The 16,450-nt window shown below is 38.5% G+C and overlaps 1 protein-coding gene across 4 annotated transcripts in view; it reads left to right on the forward strand.

Moving 5' to 3' along the window:
• The window catches only part of LOC149422955 (uncharacterized), a 98,096-nt gene that overhangs the window by 55,537 nt on the left and 26,109 nt on the right, over positions 1–16,450 (forward strand). For 3 of the 4 annotated variants that reach the window (XM_089632391.1, XM_089632393.1, XM_089632394.1), the window contains exons 30-42: positions 806–1,032; positions 1,666–1,809; positions 3,544–3,726; positions 4,133–4,596; positions 4,747–4,949; positions 5,549–6,242; positions 6,866–7,082; positions 7,422–7,564; positions 12,417–12,623; positions 13,676–13,867; positions 13,966–14,124; positions 14,303–15,559; positions 15,911–16,103. In XM_089632391.1, coding sequence (XP_089488517.1) covers positions 806–1,032; positions 1,666–1,809; positions 3,544–3,726; positions 4,133–4,596; positions 4,747–4,949; positions 5,549–6,242; positions 6,866–7,082; positions 7,422–7,564; positions 12,417–12,623; positions 13,676–13,867; positions 13,966–14,124; positions 14,303–15,559; positions 15,911–16,103 — 4,283 coding nt within the window. The remainder of the gene's footprint in view (positions 1–805; positions 1,033–1,665; positions 1,810–3,543; positions 3,727–4,132; positions 4,597–4,746; positions 4,950–5,548; positions 6,243–6,865; positions 7,083–7,421; positions 7,565–12,416; positions 12,624–13,675; positions 13,868–13,965; positions 14,125–14,302; positions 15,560–15,910; positions 16,104–16,450) is intronic. The other variant, XM_089632390.1, reaches the window with a different exon arrangement.

Consider the following 16,450-nt stretch of genomic DNA (forward strand, 5'->3'; position numbering starts at 1 on the left):
TGAAACAAAACGACAAATTATAGAAATATACTATTCTATTCGTTCATCGGCGAATTGTAGGCTAACAATGTCATTTATTGGAAAAAAATATTTTACCTTCTTTCGATAACAGCAATCGCGAGTTGCACTTTTAATCTTCCACAATTGATTATCACAATTTTGTAGCACTTTGTAGTTGTCAACAAAGAGTGTATTGTAGTCAAGTATAAACGTTATTCACGTAAAACAGTATGAGAACGAGCGTGCAATCGTAAACAAACTCGCTAGCAAACTGACCGAGATGAGACGAGACCGACCGACCAGCGCGGTGCGGCGGGCGGCGCGGGTGGTGACCGAGCCGAACCGAGCGATGCCGACTGCGTGAGCCGAGCGGTGGCGATGGCGCGCACTCCTCGCTTTGCGCCCCGCGCCCTTCCGCCCATTAAAACAGAACTAACATGTCGCGATTGTGAACAATAGATGTCCTTGTTCTGAGAGTAGTAATAATTGTGACTATACTAGTTTAGTGACATCGATCGGGATATCAATACGCGATTTCCGCGACCCAACCCAAAACCTCTCGCGACCCAAATTTGGGTCGCGACCCGAGGTTAAGAATCGCTGCTCTACGAGGTGGCATTTATTTTTTTCTATATTTTAATTGTTGAAAAAACTCCCTCCAGCGGGACTGTTTTCTTCCCATAAACTCACTACCGGACAGGTTAAGAAGTGACATCTGTTCGGAAATATTTGAAACTATTATAGTAAAGCCATCTGTGCTTTACAATTCAAACTTGAAAATATTTATCAATGTTATATTTTCCAGGTATGCCCAGCCACCCGGAACCCCCCGTCCCGGCACGCAATATGTGTTGGCGCCGCAGCGAAACCAGATCTACGCGCCCAGACCACAAGACCCATTCTTGCCCGGTCAGGGTCAGCCTCTAGCGTCACCCAGAGGAGAGGGGCCGGTGCACCAGCCTGCAGAGGTTAACAGGCAGCTGAGAGATCTGCTGCAAAGACAGCATGCACCCAATAAATTGTGGCCACAAGGTGAGCAATTATTTCATTACTGATTGTGAATTAAGTTACAGTTTTTTTTAGCTTAGCCCTGATTTGTTGAACGATGAACGGTTCAACAAATCCATCCATCCAATACATTCACACTTTTCATCCACGCTTTTGACATTTTAAATTTATCATTATGTTTTCACACATTTCAACATGTTGTCAGTTAACCCTTGGAATGCCATCCTCCCGCAACCCAATACTCCGTGCCAAGTATCAAGTGTGACGGGGGTAAAAACAAAAGAAAAACGGAATTATGACATTTGAGATGGAATTTCGCGATGCGCTTTTTCACAGACAAACTAAATATTATTTGCAAGATATTTTTAAATTTTCGCAATACAATAAAATCGAGGTAAAAGGAAAAAGAGCTACCAGCAAATCCGCTACGGATTCGCCACCACAATCCGGGTACAAATGTCAGAAATTCGCTACGGATTTTTTTGACACACTAGAGATTAAATAAACACTTAATAAACTTAACACTTAAACAATTAATGTATTTTGATGTCATTCCAAAAATGCATTACATAATGCACCGCCACCTTTATTAATACAGGCCGTATTAATAACGGTGATTCATGTCATCAAAGATCCATCATTGTATTATGATTTCAGCTGATGACCAATCAGAGCAGCAGCAGCAGATGGTGATGGAGGGACAGTTCAGACAACCTCTGCCTGTTAGTCCCATCACAAGGCCCCGAGTTCCCACGGCACCCATCGATACACGCACAAGACTACTGCTGCAGAATCCCACTGGTAAGATAAAGACACTCTTAACGTTTCCATAAACGGACTTCAAATCAATCTGTCCTTTCATTATGACCTCCGGATTGATAAAATAAATTTATCAGTTTTAGCTAATTTAATTTAATCTGGATAAAACACCAAACCTGCACATAAAAAGGTGGGTTCTCAAAACTCTTCGATCATTAAAAATAATAATTTCGGTTGAGTGTCTATGTGTAACTCGGGTTCAACGAACTCTAGAACTGGGATTTGCATTGATTTTCAAAATTGGAATAGATTGTAAGAACGATTCAGGCAACCGATAAAGGAGGTACCAAAATTTTTGTAGGTACCAGATTTATTTTCGCAAAATTCTAATTTTTTCGAATTACACGAACAAATTTTCGTGCGCGGACAAAAATAAATTTCGAATTACGAATTAACGAATTTCGAATTAAAAATATTTTTGTATGAAAAAAATTTTCTGCGGAAATTTTTTTGGCAAAAATTTCGAATTACGCCTTTTTTCGAATTATCGGGGTTCGAATTAACGGGGTTCGAATTAACGGGGTTCTACTGTACTAGGTTGGCTATACATTCCATCAATTTTAAAGCGTATTACACTGTTATATTATTTTGCCTTTGTTAGAAGTCAACTCGAGTGAAATGTTCCCGTCTGGAATCCACATTACAATATTCATTGACAAGCTATTGAAAGAATACAAAATAATTTTAACGTTTTCTGAGTTTTATTAAAAACCAGCTATACCCTGCCTTAGTGGTTCAGTCTGTCTGTGCAGATAAAGAAACAATAGCGCTCGTTGCTTTTACGTCCAACAGATGGCGCTGTTTTTCAATAAAGCATATTTTTACCTTTCACAGGTGATATCTTTGTAATATTGGTGTATAAAAACACACGAATATTCTAATGCAACTTGTCAATTTAACAGATTTTAACAGATCCTACAATATTGCTAATATTCCGTGATTTTACACGGGTTTTTCGCTGGTTATAATATAAGACCGGTTTGATATTAAATCATTTGTAATTATTGGGACATTTCTTTATGACGGGATTTTTCGCAGAATTTGAACAATTCATCAAATTTCAAAGTAGTTTTTCAAGTTATGTGAAGATTAAAAAAAAAAATTGTAAAACTTGAAATCTAAATTGAGGAAAATAAAAATAAATTCACACACAAAATTACAAAATGGATTAAAGAACAACAATATTACCAAAATGTCATAGCATAAAATAAAAATAAAACCTACACGTAACACACAAAACCAATATAAACACACATCACTCACAAACACACAAGATTATTTTCAATGTATTATTTTTTTAATTCTAAATATATTATTATTTATGTATTACGTATTTTTAATTTTAAATGTATTATTTTATCTTTAAATTATGTAGATTATATTTTCGTATTATAAAATGAAGGCCTCAGCACAGGCAGGCCTACATTACTGGAAAACTTAAAGTGTAAAAAATATTGTACCAAATAAAATAAAATAAAAATAAATTCTATTCAAGTTCTGTTATTATGTCATTGTTAGCCGGTTGTTTCACAAAATTCATGTAATGACAGAACTTCAATAAAACCTTCACAGAACTTTGAAATTTCATGAATTGTTCAAATTCTGTGACACAACCCATTTGTTCAATTATTGCTTGACTTTTTAACTAATAAGCAAAGATTATAATAGTGAGTGGTGTTTGTTATATGAATAAGCCATGGTATGATTGGTCCGCAGGTCTCCAGCAGCAGATGCAACAAGTGCAACAGCAGATGCAGCAGGTCCAGCAGCGCCTCATGTCCCCCCTGCAGCAGCAAATGGTCCGGGCACGTCCCCCCATCCAGCTGGACCACACCACGCTGCAGCAGGCGCAACAGCCGGCCACCATCTCCCACCATCTCATGCACCAGACCATCTCGGGTAAAATAAACTACCTATATGCAATTAAGGCCTTCATTCAACTAGCTGCCTTGCGAACAATACCTATGTTATTTAGTCCCGATGCTTTTGTGCATGCTTTGTGCATTCCTCCAGCTGGTAAAAGAAGACCTCATCAGTTTCTCTTGATTTTATGTTATGCATCTCCTGTCGTTCTACAAATCAGTTTAAAGTATAATTGGTTTGTTTTTAATGTGGAGTATATTGTAATCTTCAGGTTTCGAGGCATTTTGGTTTTCACAGTCTTCTAATGAAAGTATTTTTCTTATGATGTCATTTTTAAAACCTTAATTTTGACACCTGATGACAACCATTTCTCATGTATGTGGAATTTTTCACAGAGTCATACTTCGTTGTATCTTTTATCAAACATTAATTTTTCTTCTAGGCGAAAAAGTCATGCATATTGTAGGTCAGCAACCCATGCAACAGCAGCAGCAGGCCATGCAACAACAATTGCAACAACAGCAGCAGCAGCAACAACAACAGCAGCAGCAGCAACAACAGCAGCAACAGCAGCAGCAGCAACAACAACAGCAGCAGCAGCAGCAACAGCAGCAGCAACAACAACAACATCAGCAACAACAGCAACAGAGTTTGCAGCAGCAACAACAGAGCTTACAGCAGCAACATCAACAGAGTTTACAACAGCAACAGCAAAGTTTGCAGCAGCAACAGCAACAACAGCAGCAAAGTTTACAACAACAGCAGCAACAGCAACAAGCTGCTCCCGCTCCTTCGCCTGCCCCTCCACAATCTCCTGCACCGCCTCCCCCCCAAGCCGCCCCTCAGGAAGAGGTTCCAGATATGGACATGGATAAGTTAGAGCAGGATAATGCCAATATGGCAGAGGTAGGATATTTAGTTCATATGCAATATAACTATTAATTATCTAGCCACTTTACATTGACGTGTTAAAAAACAATTCAAATAAAATAAAAAATTTATATTTACTATTTATATAACTTCTTTAAATAATGTTTTCTTCTTCCCTGTAAACAGGTGGGAGACATACTCGGTGGTTTAGGAGACGATGAAGAAGAACTTCTCGTGTCGCTCACGGCAGAAATGGGAGACGATTTCAACATTCTGGAATATGCAGATCCCGAGCTGGCAGACTTTGGAGATACGTCACATATCCTGGACGGGCTGGAATTGGCAGAGGAAACGGAATCAGCTGGAGGTCATCATGTCAAACGCGATCCGTAAGTGCCAATACAAAAAAATGTATATAAACATTTACGAAATTCCGTCAGATAATACAGTGTGCACAACTTGGTTATAGTAACTTTGAAGGAACCAGGAGTTCTATTCCTTTAACCAGTTGACTGTTTTTCAAGCATATGTGCATACCAATTTTTTACGACCGTGCTCGGCACATGTGTGAGCTCTAATACCATCCTTGCTGGAATTTCTCTGATGCGATTTTAACCTTTATGCTTTGAAAACTGTATCAGAATCGCTTGCGCTAATGTCACTGTAGATTCTACTGTTTATTTCATGAATGTAGCCTTTATGACTAATAATAATAATTTGTCTAAGAATGTCAAATTTCATTTACTTAAAACGGCATGGCAGAAATGAAAATATTTGAGTTTTCAAAGTAGTATAAAGGTCATTATTTGGTCTGTAATTTCTCGCCTAACATTTTTGAGCATTTTCACTTTTTACTACTCCAACGTTAAGAGGTTAAAAAATCGCTTAGAATTGAAAATGCAACTTGCTGACAATAAACTGTTACAATGAAACTATTGTAAATAATAAAAAAGTTTATTATATATTTAAATTAGAGTTTTTTTTTTAGCATGGATGACAATTCCCAAGAACATAAGTCTGATAATATAAAACTAGAACCAAATATGATAAAATCTGAGAAAAAAGAGGAGGAACAGCCGGAGGAGCAGATTATGAAGACTGTCAAACTCGAACCAAATTATGATAATGAAGATCAGCAACAACAACAGCAATCCTTGCAACTGCAACAGCACAAACAGCAAGGGATGATAGACAATGATATGGTTTCCCAACACATGTCATTACCTAGATTGGATCTGATACAACAATCACATCAACAGATCAATCAGAACACATTGATATCACAGAACCAACAACAGATACGGTTCCAGCAAACGTTCAGGAACATGAACCAAGCGCAACTTCAACAGCAACAAGTGCAGCAATCCCAATTCGGTCTTCAACAAAAGATCACGCACAGACAGATGGGTCAGATCATTAATGTGAACCAGCAGAGTCAATTCAGTCAGATGACACTGAACAAGCAAGTTGGTTTGGTGCAGCAGGGGAATATTCCCCTGGGTCCCAACCAGCAGGTTGTAGGTCAAGGTCATCACATCATCGGCACGCAACAGGTCATCACTAGGCCGGTGGATCCCAACCAGCCCATGGAGCAGATGCAGCACCAGACGCCGGTGCAGTTTGCTCAGAATCCGCAGATTCGCAGCCAGTTCAATCCTCAGGGACAACAGCAATTAGCCCAGGTAATTGTCATTTTTTTTGTGACCAGATGTGAATAGTAAGATACTCTTATTTCCTTTCTCCTTCCCATCTCCACTTCCTTCAACATCAATTCAATTGGGGATGCTGTTTCATCCCACTGGTTTCATGCATTTGGGAATCTTCAGTTGCATCACAAAAATTTAAAATATTTCTATGGTTGTCATTGAATTTGTTCATCGTATATTATAACACTGCAATGTGATTAGAATCGTTGATATTGGGGAGTTTCAAAATCGCCGATTCTCTACCCGTTTTATCTGATGAAATTATGGTCAGCTACAATCATAACAACATGACCTTTATGCTCGATAGCCGATCACACTTTGTTCAATAGCTGAAACGGGCCGAGAATAATTGGAGTTTAACGAGGACCCTTCAAATTTTTTGATGACACCAATCTGATGGTCAATTTAGAAATCATCAACATTAACAACGCTGGCCTTTTCAAAGCAATCTACACCAATACGCAGCACATTTCGACAAAATAATGTTTTAATGAAACTTTGTGGATCATAATATTATACGATATTCATATTGTAAAATTACATATTATTGCAGTTTGTTTTCTAATCTTTAAATGAAATTATTGCATCTTTGGTTGCAGGTGATGCAACAGCAGGCGGCTCAACAGCAACAACAAGCCGTGCAGCAGCAGGCGGTGCAACAGCAGATGCAGTCCCAGGTGACAGCCGCCCTCGCCCAGGGCCGGCCCATGGCACCTGGCACGCGACTCATGGCGCCCGATGGGGCCGTCGGGGTCGTCACGGTCAACAATGGCGTGACCGTAACCTACCCGCAGCACTTTCACAGGCCGCAACAAGGTGAGACCAGAATCTGAATGGTATTAGGTCTTCTTTTATCGCCTTTATAAGCAACAGCAAAAATAATCAAATTTATTAAGTTCTGCTAGTTTTTAATTTACCTTGAAACCCGCTTACTGTACATGAAGTTTTCATGCTAAAGAAGTTTTGTTTTATCGGCTCCTTAACTCTTTGCGGCTGTCACAAATAATATTGTGTAATCTGTTCTTACAAAATTCGTCAAGAAAAATTGAGCTTTCACTGTATTCTCGTTTATCAACTATGACAGGTATTCCATACTACACATTTCAATGTTGAAAAGATCCCTTTTCCTCAATTTTAAATGTTCTACGTTTCCAGGTCGTGTTGGTGTAGGAGTGCGCGGGGTGGTTCGTGCTGCTCCTCCTCCCCCTCCTCCCCCCTACCCGGGCACTAACGTGAGGCTCCAGGCACCCCCCGGTCCCCCCCAGCAGCCCCCACCTCCACCGCCCTACCCGTCTCAGGTAAACTATCCTATCGATGCTGTTGGATTCGTGATGATTAATCGCTTATACATATTCGCCAACGATTGAAAAAATGAAGAAATTTGGACAAAAATTTTCTTTAAAAAAATGCCTGTTACAGATTTCAAGATCTTTTGTCTTCATCCTTGTCACAATCCAGAAGCTAAGGGTGTCTCAGTTCGAACCCGACAAACTTTAACCTGAGATGGAGAGGTTATTTGGAGTAGAAAATGTAAATGGCATTTTGGTCTTCGGTTTCTTGTTTTTGTTTTTGAATTTTTCAAATAAAAAAATTCTTTCACATGTCGTCAATGGTAAGTCTGCCGAATAACCGCCCAACCCTCCACCTTTAAAAAGAGAGACCAAAATACTGTCCACATTTGTTTACTCCAAATGACCTCAGGAATTTGTCAAAAACCTCAAGAGGTTGTTTTGAATTTGTATGAATTTTGAAATAGTTTTCCGACTAAAGTCTCTCATTTGGAGGCGCCCTCATTCAATTTCTAAATTATTTTTATCGTCAAGCTGTAAGCTTCTTTATTTAAATTATATCAAAATTCAAGGTGATTTCAAATCGCTTACCCTGGAAATAAATAAGTGCCGTAAACTTCACTTTCTCTTTGTTGTGACATAAATGTTGAATCATTATGTTGGTGAATTCCTCATTTCTTCAATCTTATGCAGCAAATTATCATTATTTTATTGGAAATGGTTAAAAAAATTTACTTCTTCTCAATGTCATTATCGCTGCTATCTGAGTGTTATTAATTTTTATTAAATGTTATTTTTGATTGATGTGGCACACCAACAGGTTTTTAAATGAAAGTCCTAAAAATAATGGATATAAAACTTTATTAGTTTTGATAATAATTATTGGTTATGTTCTTTTATGAATTTGTAGCTGTTGTTTCTCGTCTCGGTGTGTCGCAAATATTTTTTTATTCACATCTCTGTTGGTTTTGGTTTTATCGCTGTAACATTGATGTTCACTGTAATCACACGCCTCAGCGTTATATGCATTATATTATTCTTTGTCAACTGCAGTATGCTGCGCCGCTTCGCGTTTACACATTGGTTTCCATTGCAGTTCTAAGCAGACTATTCATAGACATTTTTGCTATCAGAGTATTATTAATTTTACTAAATGCAACCTCCCTTACTATCACAATGCTGTGGGTATGGGATGGTGCTTATCACATGGTACAAACGTGCTGGCATCAAGTTATTGTCAGTGGTGACATGTGAAAGAAGTAATTTTTTTTTTTTATTGACAAATATCACTGGAGACCAAAATAACATCTAAATTTTTTACTTCAAATATGCTCGGGAATCGCTGGTTTTTTCTGCTGGGTACTACATTCTGATACACCCTGTGCCAATTTTTATGAGTTTTATTATAATGCTGGCTTGTGATTACACTATTGGCTGTTAGTAGACAATACATTATAATATTTTGGCATGAAATTTGAAGCAGTTTGTTAATTTATTGGTGATTTGTTCATTTCAACTTGGATATTTTTTTGTAGATCATGGACCAACCAACTTTAAAAAAAAAATTATATTAATTTTATTTTTTTAATAATGCCAAGATTTTCTAAAATGATTTAATAAAAATCTGCTTTAATAATTTGTTAAGATGCATCATAAATATTTACAATTATTATGCTACTTATTAATTTGGCCATAAAATGAAACACTAATTTGTATTTTCTCAAGCAAAGCGAGGTATTGCCCCCTATGTTTGTTTTTACATGTTGCATTACACATAAAAAAATAAGAGAATATTAACAACCACTAAAAAGCCCCCTTATCTGCTTATAAAATAACCCTAATTACTTATGAAATCGGTGCTCGCACCTTTACAAACATTTATTTCTTCCTAATATAGCCACTTAACCCGTTGTACGCAGTCTTCACAGCAGTTGGGTTGTGAGCGGCCATACCCCCGTATGTGGACATCACAGCAATTGTCTTGCAAACCCTCGAAATATTGTGCGTTTAAAGACTTAACTGATTTAGCCCGATGATTTCGTCAGTGGCTCATCCGTTCAAAATTACTTGAATGTTTTTAACTCTGTTCTAATATGTAAGGCTTTAAATTGGAATGTTTAACCTATGTTCCAAATTTCAAGTGTCAGGCAGTGGTAACTCTCAATACACTGATTGAATAATTGATCATAGGTATAAGCCATCTCTTTAGCTGTACTACAGATGAAGCAACCAAGTCTAAAACACTTTGGTACGTGCCTATATTACGTTAGTGGATTCCCAATTAATAATATGTAGAAAGACGGTAATGGAAGGCGGATAAGGGGGCTTTTGGTTTGGAGCACATAGTAATATACTCGACCAGTCATATGTATACTGAGTTTGTGGGTGTCAGATGTGTGTGGAGTACGGGGAGGAGCCGTGGAGCGAGTGGCTGCGACGCCGGCCCCTGCTGCTGCAGGTCAGTGCACTGCACTGCACACTACCAACCAACCAACCAACCAACCAACCAACCCCAGTCACTCTGTATATACAGTGGATAAACCAACCTCATTCACTCTACTACATAGTCCTATTTGTATACTCACTCTAGTGCAGTTTGTATACTCTGCATACACGGTGGATAAACTAGCCCCATTCACTCTAGTGCCTCTAGTGTTGTATACTCTGTATATACGCCCGATAAATCAAGCTCTTTCACTCGAGCCCAGTACTAGTTGTATACTCTGTATATACAGTGAACAAACCAGCCCCATTCCCCCATCACTAGTCTATTCACTGGATAAAGAAAGCCCATACACTAGTGCTAGTTTATATAGTGAATAAACAACCCTCTACTTCTCGGGGCACCATGTCTGACTTGCTCATTCATAATCATATTATATAGCTCGAGCTTTTTGTACTCTTGTCCAGATATTCTAAACAGAAATGGAAAATGGACTTCCACCTTTCCTAAAAGGCTTTTGATGCCAAGGTTTCCCTATCATTGCATATAACTGTAAGACTGATCTTTTGAAATCCTTGCACACTGGTGTGTGGTGTCCAGAAACCACATCTGGCCCCGACAACTGGCAATTTTCACTTCCCCATTTTATAGAATTGACATAATATCCAATGAAATAAACGGAAGAGTTTGTTGACATTTGAAAATTTAATGGAGTTGACGCTTTCAGCAGAAGACTGCACAGCACTTCTTGAATGTTACGTATTATATCAAGAAAACATGGTGCCCCATAGCAGACCAATATGATATTCTTCCACTGGGTTACACCTCTTGTCTGTGACCTCTTAATGTGAAATTAAACTACATATATCTTTCCAGCACAGGTAGTTGTGTACAATAAATCTCACTCATTCCTCTATGGAATATATTTTTAGTACTTTATCACTGAGACCTCAAAACCCTCAATGCTTCCCATGTAGTGAATAATTTAAAATAAATTATGTTTATCATAACCCGTATTAAAAATCTCCACTTATTAAAATGTATGTCCATAGTAAGCTTGTAATCACAGTCATCAAAGCATTATGTAGTTTATTTCGTAATTCTGTATAAGCTTCATAACTATGTTGATTTTTTGGCTTCAAAATATACCCGCTTTAGCTATTTTTTGCTTCTAAATATGCATGCACTTATTTATAATATGTGTGAAATTGCGTTATTTCTCAAATATTTTTGGGGTGTCAATATTTTACAGGTGTGACCATTTTTTTTTGCATGTAGCATCCATGTTAGGCCTTGGCATATTTATAAATGCCATTCATTGGCTTATTATGAAAACCTTGTTCAAGATTTAATTTCAGATAAGATTTTTGTTTTAAATTTCAGATTTTCAATTAATATTCATATTTATGTCCACCAGAGAGCAGTGTAATCAATTTTTGCACAGTGTAGATTTTAATTAAAGTGTATAATATTGTACTGTATTTATATACGGAACCATTCTAGTTAAATAACTTAAAATAAGTTATTTTATTTTTTCTGGAATTACAACAACAAAATTTTTTTTTTGTTTACATTGAATAAATTTTCAGCGAAATCCTGACAGAAGGTTTTCGTAGTAAGCCTAGAATTTAAGAAATTAAAATCGATCAAAAGCGAAGAAATATTCAACAAGTGAAAGTTTTAATAGAAAATGATTATTCAGACCAACACTTCCCATTTAGAATACCCCTAGTGGCACAGTCTTTCAATCAATTTATTTATTGTCTGCATGTCTTCTTAGAAAGGTTGATGATTCCAAACCTATATATAAGATATAACCAATCTCGCAAAATAATGTATTTTTTTTATTTTACCATTAAAAAAAATTATCCTTTTTTCAATCTGTCTTCACTGAGACACGAATTTTCAATTTTATTTGATGCTTTCGAAACATCATTTAAATTCAAATCTAGCAAATCCAAGTAATGAAAAGTTGACTGTTGAATAACCATGAATTTCATGAGTAATGGAAAAACAACTTTCTTAGACAACGAAAGACAACGTTAAGATGAACTTTAAATAAAAATATAAAATTGCAATCCTAAGCTTGGGGTGACCCAAACTCCATCTCATTTGATGTCCATGTAATCGACAATCAGTGGTATTTGAATTTTTGACATTTGGACGGTCCCAGGTAAATGTCCATTCTCAGCTTTTGATCCCTTTTAACAGGAACTGTTGAAAAAAATAACTAAAATTTAGTTCATGATAATGAAATGTGATGTTTGAAACACCCTACTTTAGTTTTGCTACTAAAGCTAATTGTATGTTTTCTATATTATTGTCCGCATTGAAACTAAAGCTCTTTTATTTTATAAAATAATATTATCTATATATGCAAGCTTGTGTTCCCAATATTGACCGCGTTGTGTGTGTTAGGAGCAGCCGCTCCTGCTCGAAGAGTTGCTGGAGCAGGAGAAGCGCGAGCAGGGTCGGGGCGAGACAGGCGGAGGCGAGGGGGGGCCCGCACCCCCCCTGTCGCTGCCCCTGTCTGCCCTGCCCCCGCAGCCCGCCCCGCAGCCTTCCCAGCCCCCGCAGTGGCAGCAGCCAACCACACCTACTACGCCCACTCAAACGCAGCCGCCGGTAAATTTATATGTTTTTTTGTTCCGTGAGAGAACAGAAAAGGGACAAAATATGTCACTGTTCTGTTTTATCCGGTTACCATGTTTTTTTCATGTGAATTCCGCATTCACAAGTGCCCGGAGCCAGTGGGACTGTGATATCCAAAATAAGGGTATGCTGTGAGGCTGATGAGAGTGGTAGGGGAAGAGGAAGGTTGATAGGTTATTCAGTCCTGGTCACTAAACACAACTAAAGGTATTTCAAGTAATGTTTTCTTTCTGAATGTTTACTTTTCACAAGAGAAATATGATAGTATCTACCACTCTGGAACATGTTGGAAATATGTATACTTTATATTATTTATTTGCATACTCCATGTTCGAATCGATGACCTGGATCCGCAGCCGAGGACGTTAACCTCTCAGCCACAAAGATTGTCACTATGAATGATATTCAAACATGCAGAAATGAAAAATGATTAGGTTTTAACTGAACAACAGCTTTACAGTGCTGGGGAATTTTAGACATGTTTTTAGAGCTTTTTGTAATAGTGGTAAATGGACCAAACATTTGGAAAGTGACATAAAGTCTTGAAAAGTTGACGAAGAAAAAAAGCTTGGTTAGGTTAGAAGAGTTTTTTCCCACCACTTTTCATGACTTTAAATCACTTTCAAGACTTATATCACTTTTCAAAACTGTTCTGTTTATTTATTTAATATCAACAGTATAAATATACCATAAACAATGATAACATGTCACAGTTAAAATCGTAGAAATATTAAAAAAAAAGAATTACAAATATATGTGGCATTTGATTGTGAAATGACATTAGAGAGTGAGTAAGTAAGTAAACAAGAGATACAAGTACATAAGTTTCTATAGTGCAAATAAGGTAGAATTAGATTAAATTAATATTGATTGAAAAGATTTGATAGCATAGCCCTCTTGTACCTACCTTGTTTAGTCATGGAACTGTAATCGTAGTATAGCCATTTCACTTGGAGCAAGATTGTGTGGATGGTTGTTGCGATGAATACACTAGACTTGTTTGTCTGACTATATGTTTTGTCCAGGTTGGCACCGTCCCCCTCTACAGCTGCGCCTCTCTGCCTGCGCCCCCGCTGCCCCCGGAGCGAGTGAGCACGGAGGCGGAGCGCCAGGCGCAGCAGGTCTACGAGCAGTGGCTGCAGCACCAGAACTTGCAGTTGACAGACCAGCTCAAGTACTACGATACAGAGGTTTCAAAGCTGAGGAAGATGAGAAAGGTGATCAGTGGTGTTCTTTAATACATATATTGTTGTTTGTCATCATTATTTTACTTTAAACTAGTTGATTTCTTTATTGGGAATAACTTTTTTTCCAGTCTTTGAACAGCAAACAAAGACAGCTCCGCAAGTCAGGAAACGAACTCGCCGTTCCGGATGCAACTGAATTGGCCAGAATTTCCGGGGAGCAAGCCATACTGCAAAAGCATTTAGAGTCATCTCGCAAGCAAAGTAGACAGCATGCGATGCTAATACAGGTAATGTCTTATTTAATCATGCCTTCCGAAATACTTAATTGTAATTCTCATTGTTGGTTTTTAATTTCTTCAATAAAATATTATTATTTTAGATACTTCATTAGATAGTTTATCACCTAGTTTAAGGTTGTCTTTTTAAATGTAATGTAATTGTATTTGGCTGTTGGTCTACATTAAGGAATACCGGAATAAACAGCAGTTGAACCAACAACCCCAGCAGCCACAGCTCCAGATACCCCAGCAGCAGCAACAGACCACTGTAGGGCCTCTGGGCCCGCAGCAGACCATGTTCAGGCAGCAGCAGGTCATCGTGCAGCAACAAGGAAATCTCAATCCCCAGCAACAAGTCTCACCTCTGAGCAGGATGCCCCCACAATCCCCCATGATCGGTCAACAAACCGGTCCACTGGGGCAACAACAAACCCTTCCTGGTCAGCAAAGAGTTAATGTCATGATGACCCCAGTCAACCAGCTCTTGCAACAGTCACAAGTAAACACTAAAATGCAAGGCCCGCAGATTACTCAGCAACAGCTGCAGAATCAGCAACAATTGCAAGGCCACCAATTGCAGAGTCCACAAGGGCCAAATGAACAATTGCAAACACAACAGCAACTCAATCAACAACAGTTGCAAGAACAAAGACAACAACAGCTCCAAAATCAGCAACAGTTACAAAATCAACAGCAATTACAGAACAGCAGAACAGAACAGCAGTTGCAAACTCAACATCAATTGCAAAATCAACAATTAACCCAGCAACAGTTGCAAAATCAACAACAGCAATTAAAACAACAACGGTTGCAGACTCAACAACAGTTACAAACCCAGCAGCAGTTGCAAAATCAACAAAGGTTGCAAAGTCAACAACAGTTACTAGACAACCAACAGCAACAGTTACAAAGTCCAGGAGGACCAAATCAATTTATTCAGAATCAACAACAATTGCAGAATCAGCAATCACAAAATCAACAGCAGATTCAAAACCCTCAAATACAACAGATCCAGCAGCATCTGATCTCAAGTTCACCATCTCCTCAAATGCAGCACCATCATCAGCAACTGATAAATGTGCAGCAGCAGCAACCGCAGCAACAAGAGAGACTGATGCTGCAGCACCAGCACCACATGACTCAGCAGCAACAGCACCAGATGGTGGGCTCGAGTCAGCAGCAACACCAGATAGTCAGTCCCGGCCACCAGATAGTCAGTCCCGGCCACCAGATGGTCAGTCCCAGTCCTCAGCAGCAACACATGGTCAGTCCGAGCCAGCAGCAGCAACACATGGTCAGTCCGGGCCACCAGATGATCAGCCCGGGACAACAGCTACAGCAGAATCAGCGGCCCATCTCTACGCCCAGCCCGCAGATGACCATGCAGATGCAGAACATACATAGTCCTGCAACCTCACATTCTCCGCAGCTTCAGTCTATGCAGGTAAAAACATCAAACTTATTAGTGAATTGGGTATACATACATATATGCAATTAAAAGTTTCTCAGAGTTAGTTGATGGTGCTAGGTAAAAAATACACCTTATCATGCAAAAACCACAGGTTTTTTTTTAATAACACAATTTAGTCAAGTGTCCTATCCACTGGGCTATCAATATTAATGCTTTGACGTTGGAATCTAGACCAAGACTGAATTCCTACCACCTCCTTATAAGTTCCTTGTGTGTAAACTGTGTATAAATAGTCGAGCTCTGCTTACCTTCCTCTTCCATCCCCCATTATATATATATGGGGCAACATTGGTGTTCTTCATTTGGATATTTTAATATTTGCAGGGTGGCACTCTGTCAGGTGGCGCATCACCACTGGGGGCTGGGGGCACTCCCCCTCCCCCCTTCAGCCCGTCGCCCGGAGTGGGGGGTGGAGTGGGAGGCCGCTCTCCCCAGATCATGTTCCCCCGGCCGCAGGGATCTCCGTTGCAAACGAGATTTGCACGCCCCCCTCAGCCACATAGCATGCATCAGCAAGGTAACATCATATATTCTGAACAATTATAATTTGCAGGAAAGCAATTATTGCTATCAACCGATTTTCTGCACTATCCATATTACTATTTTATTTCTAAAATAACATATGGATGCACAATTTCAAGACAGAAATAAGTATTAATATGTACTGAGAAATTCACATTTTAAAGTTTTTTTTAAAAATTGATATCGGAAAACATATGATAGTTACAAATACAACAGATTTTCTTAGTTCCATTGATAAACAAATGAATGTGGTACAGCTATCTATTAATTCAAGAGGAGAATAACTGATTTGTTTCCTTCTTTATCCATCATCTGTAGTGAAATGTTATACGCAATTCCATA

Source organism: Hesperophylax consimilis, chromosome 6 (assembly GCF_061612785.1).
Source record: "Hesperophylax consimilis isolate HC1 chromosome 6, BYU_Hcon_1.0, whole genome shotgun sequence".
Classification (NCBI taxonomy): Eukaryota; Metazoa; Arthropoda; class Insecta; order Trichoptera; family Limnephilidae; genus Hesperophylax; species Hesperophylax consimilis.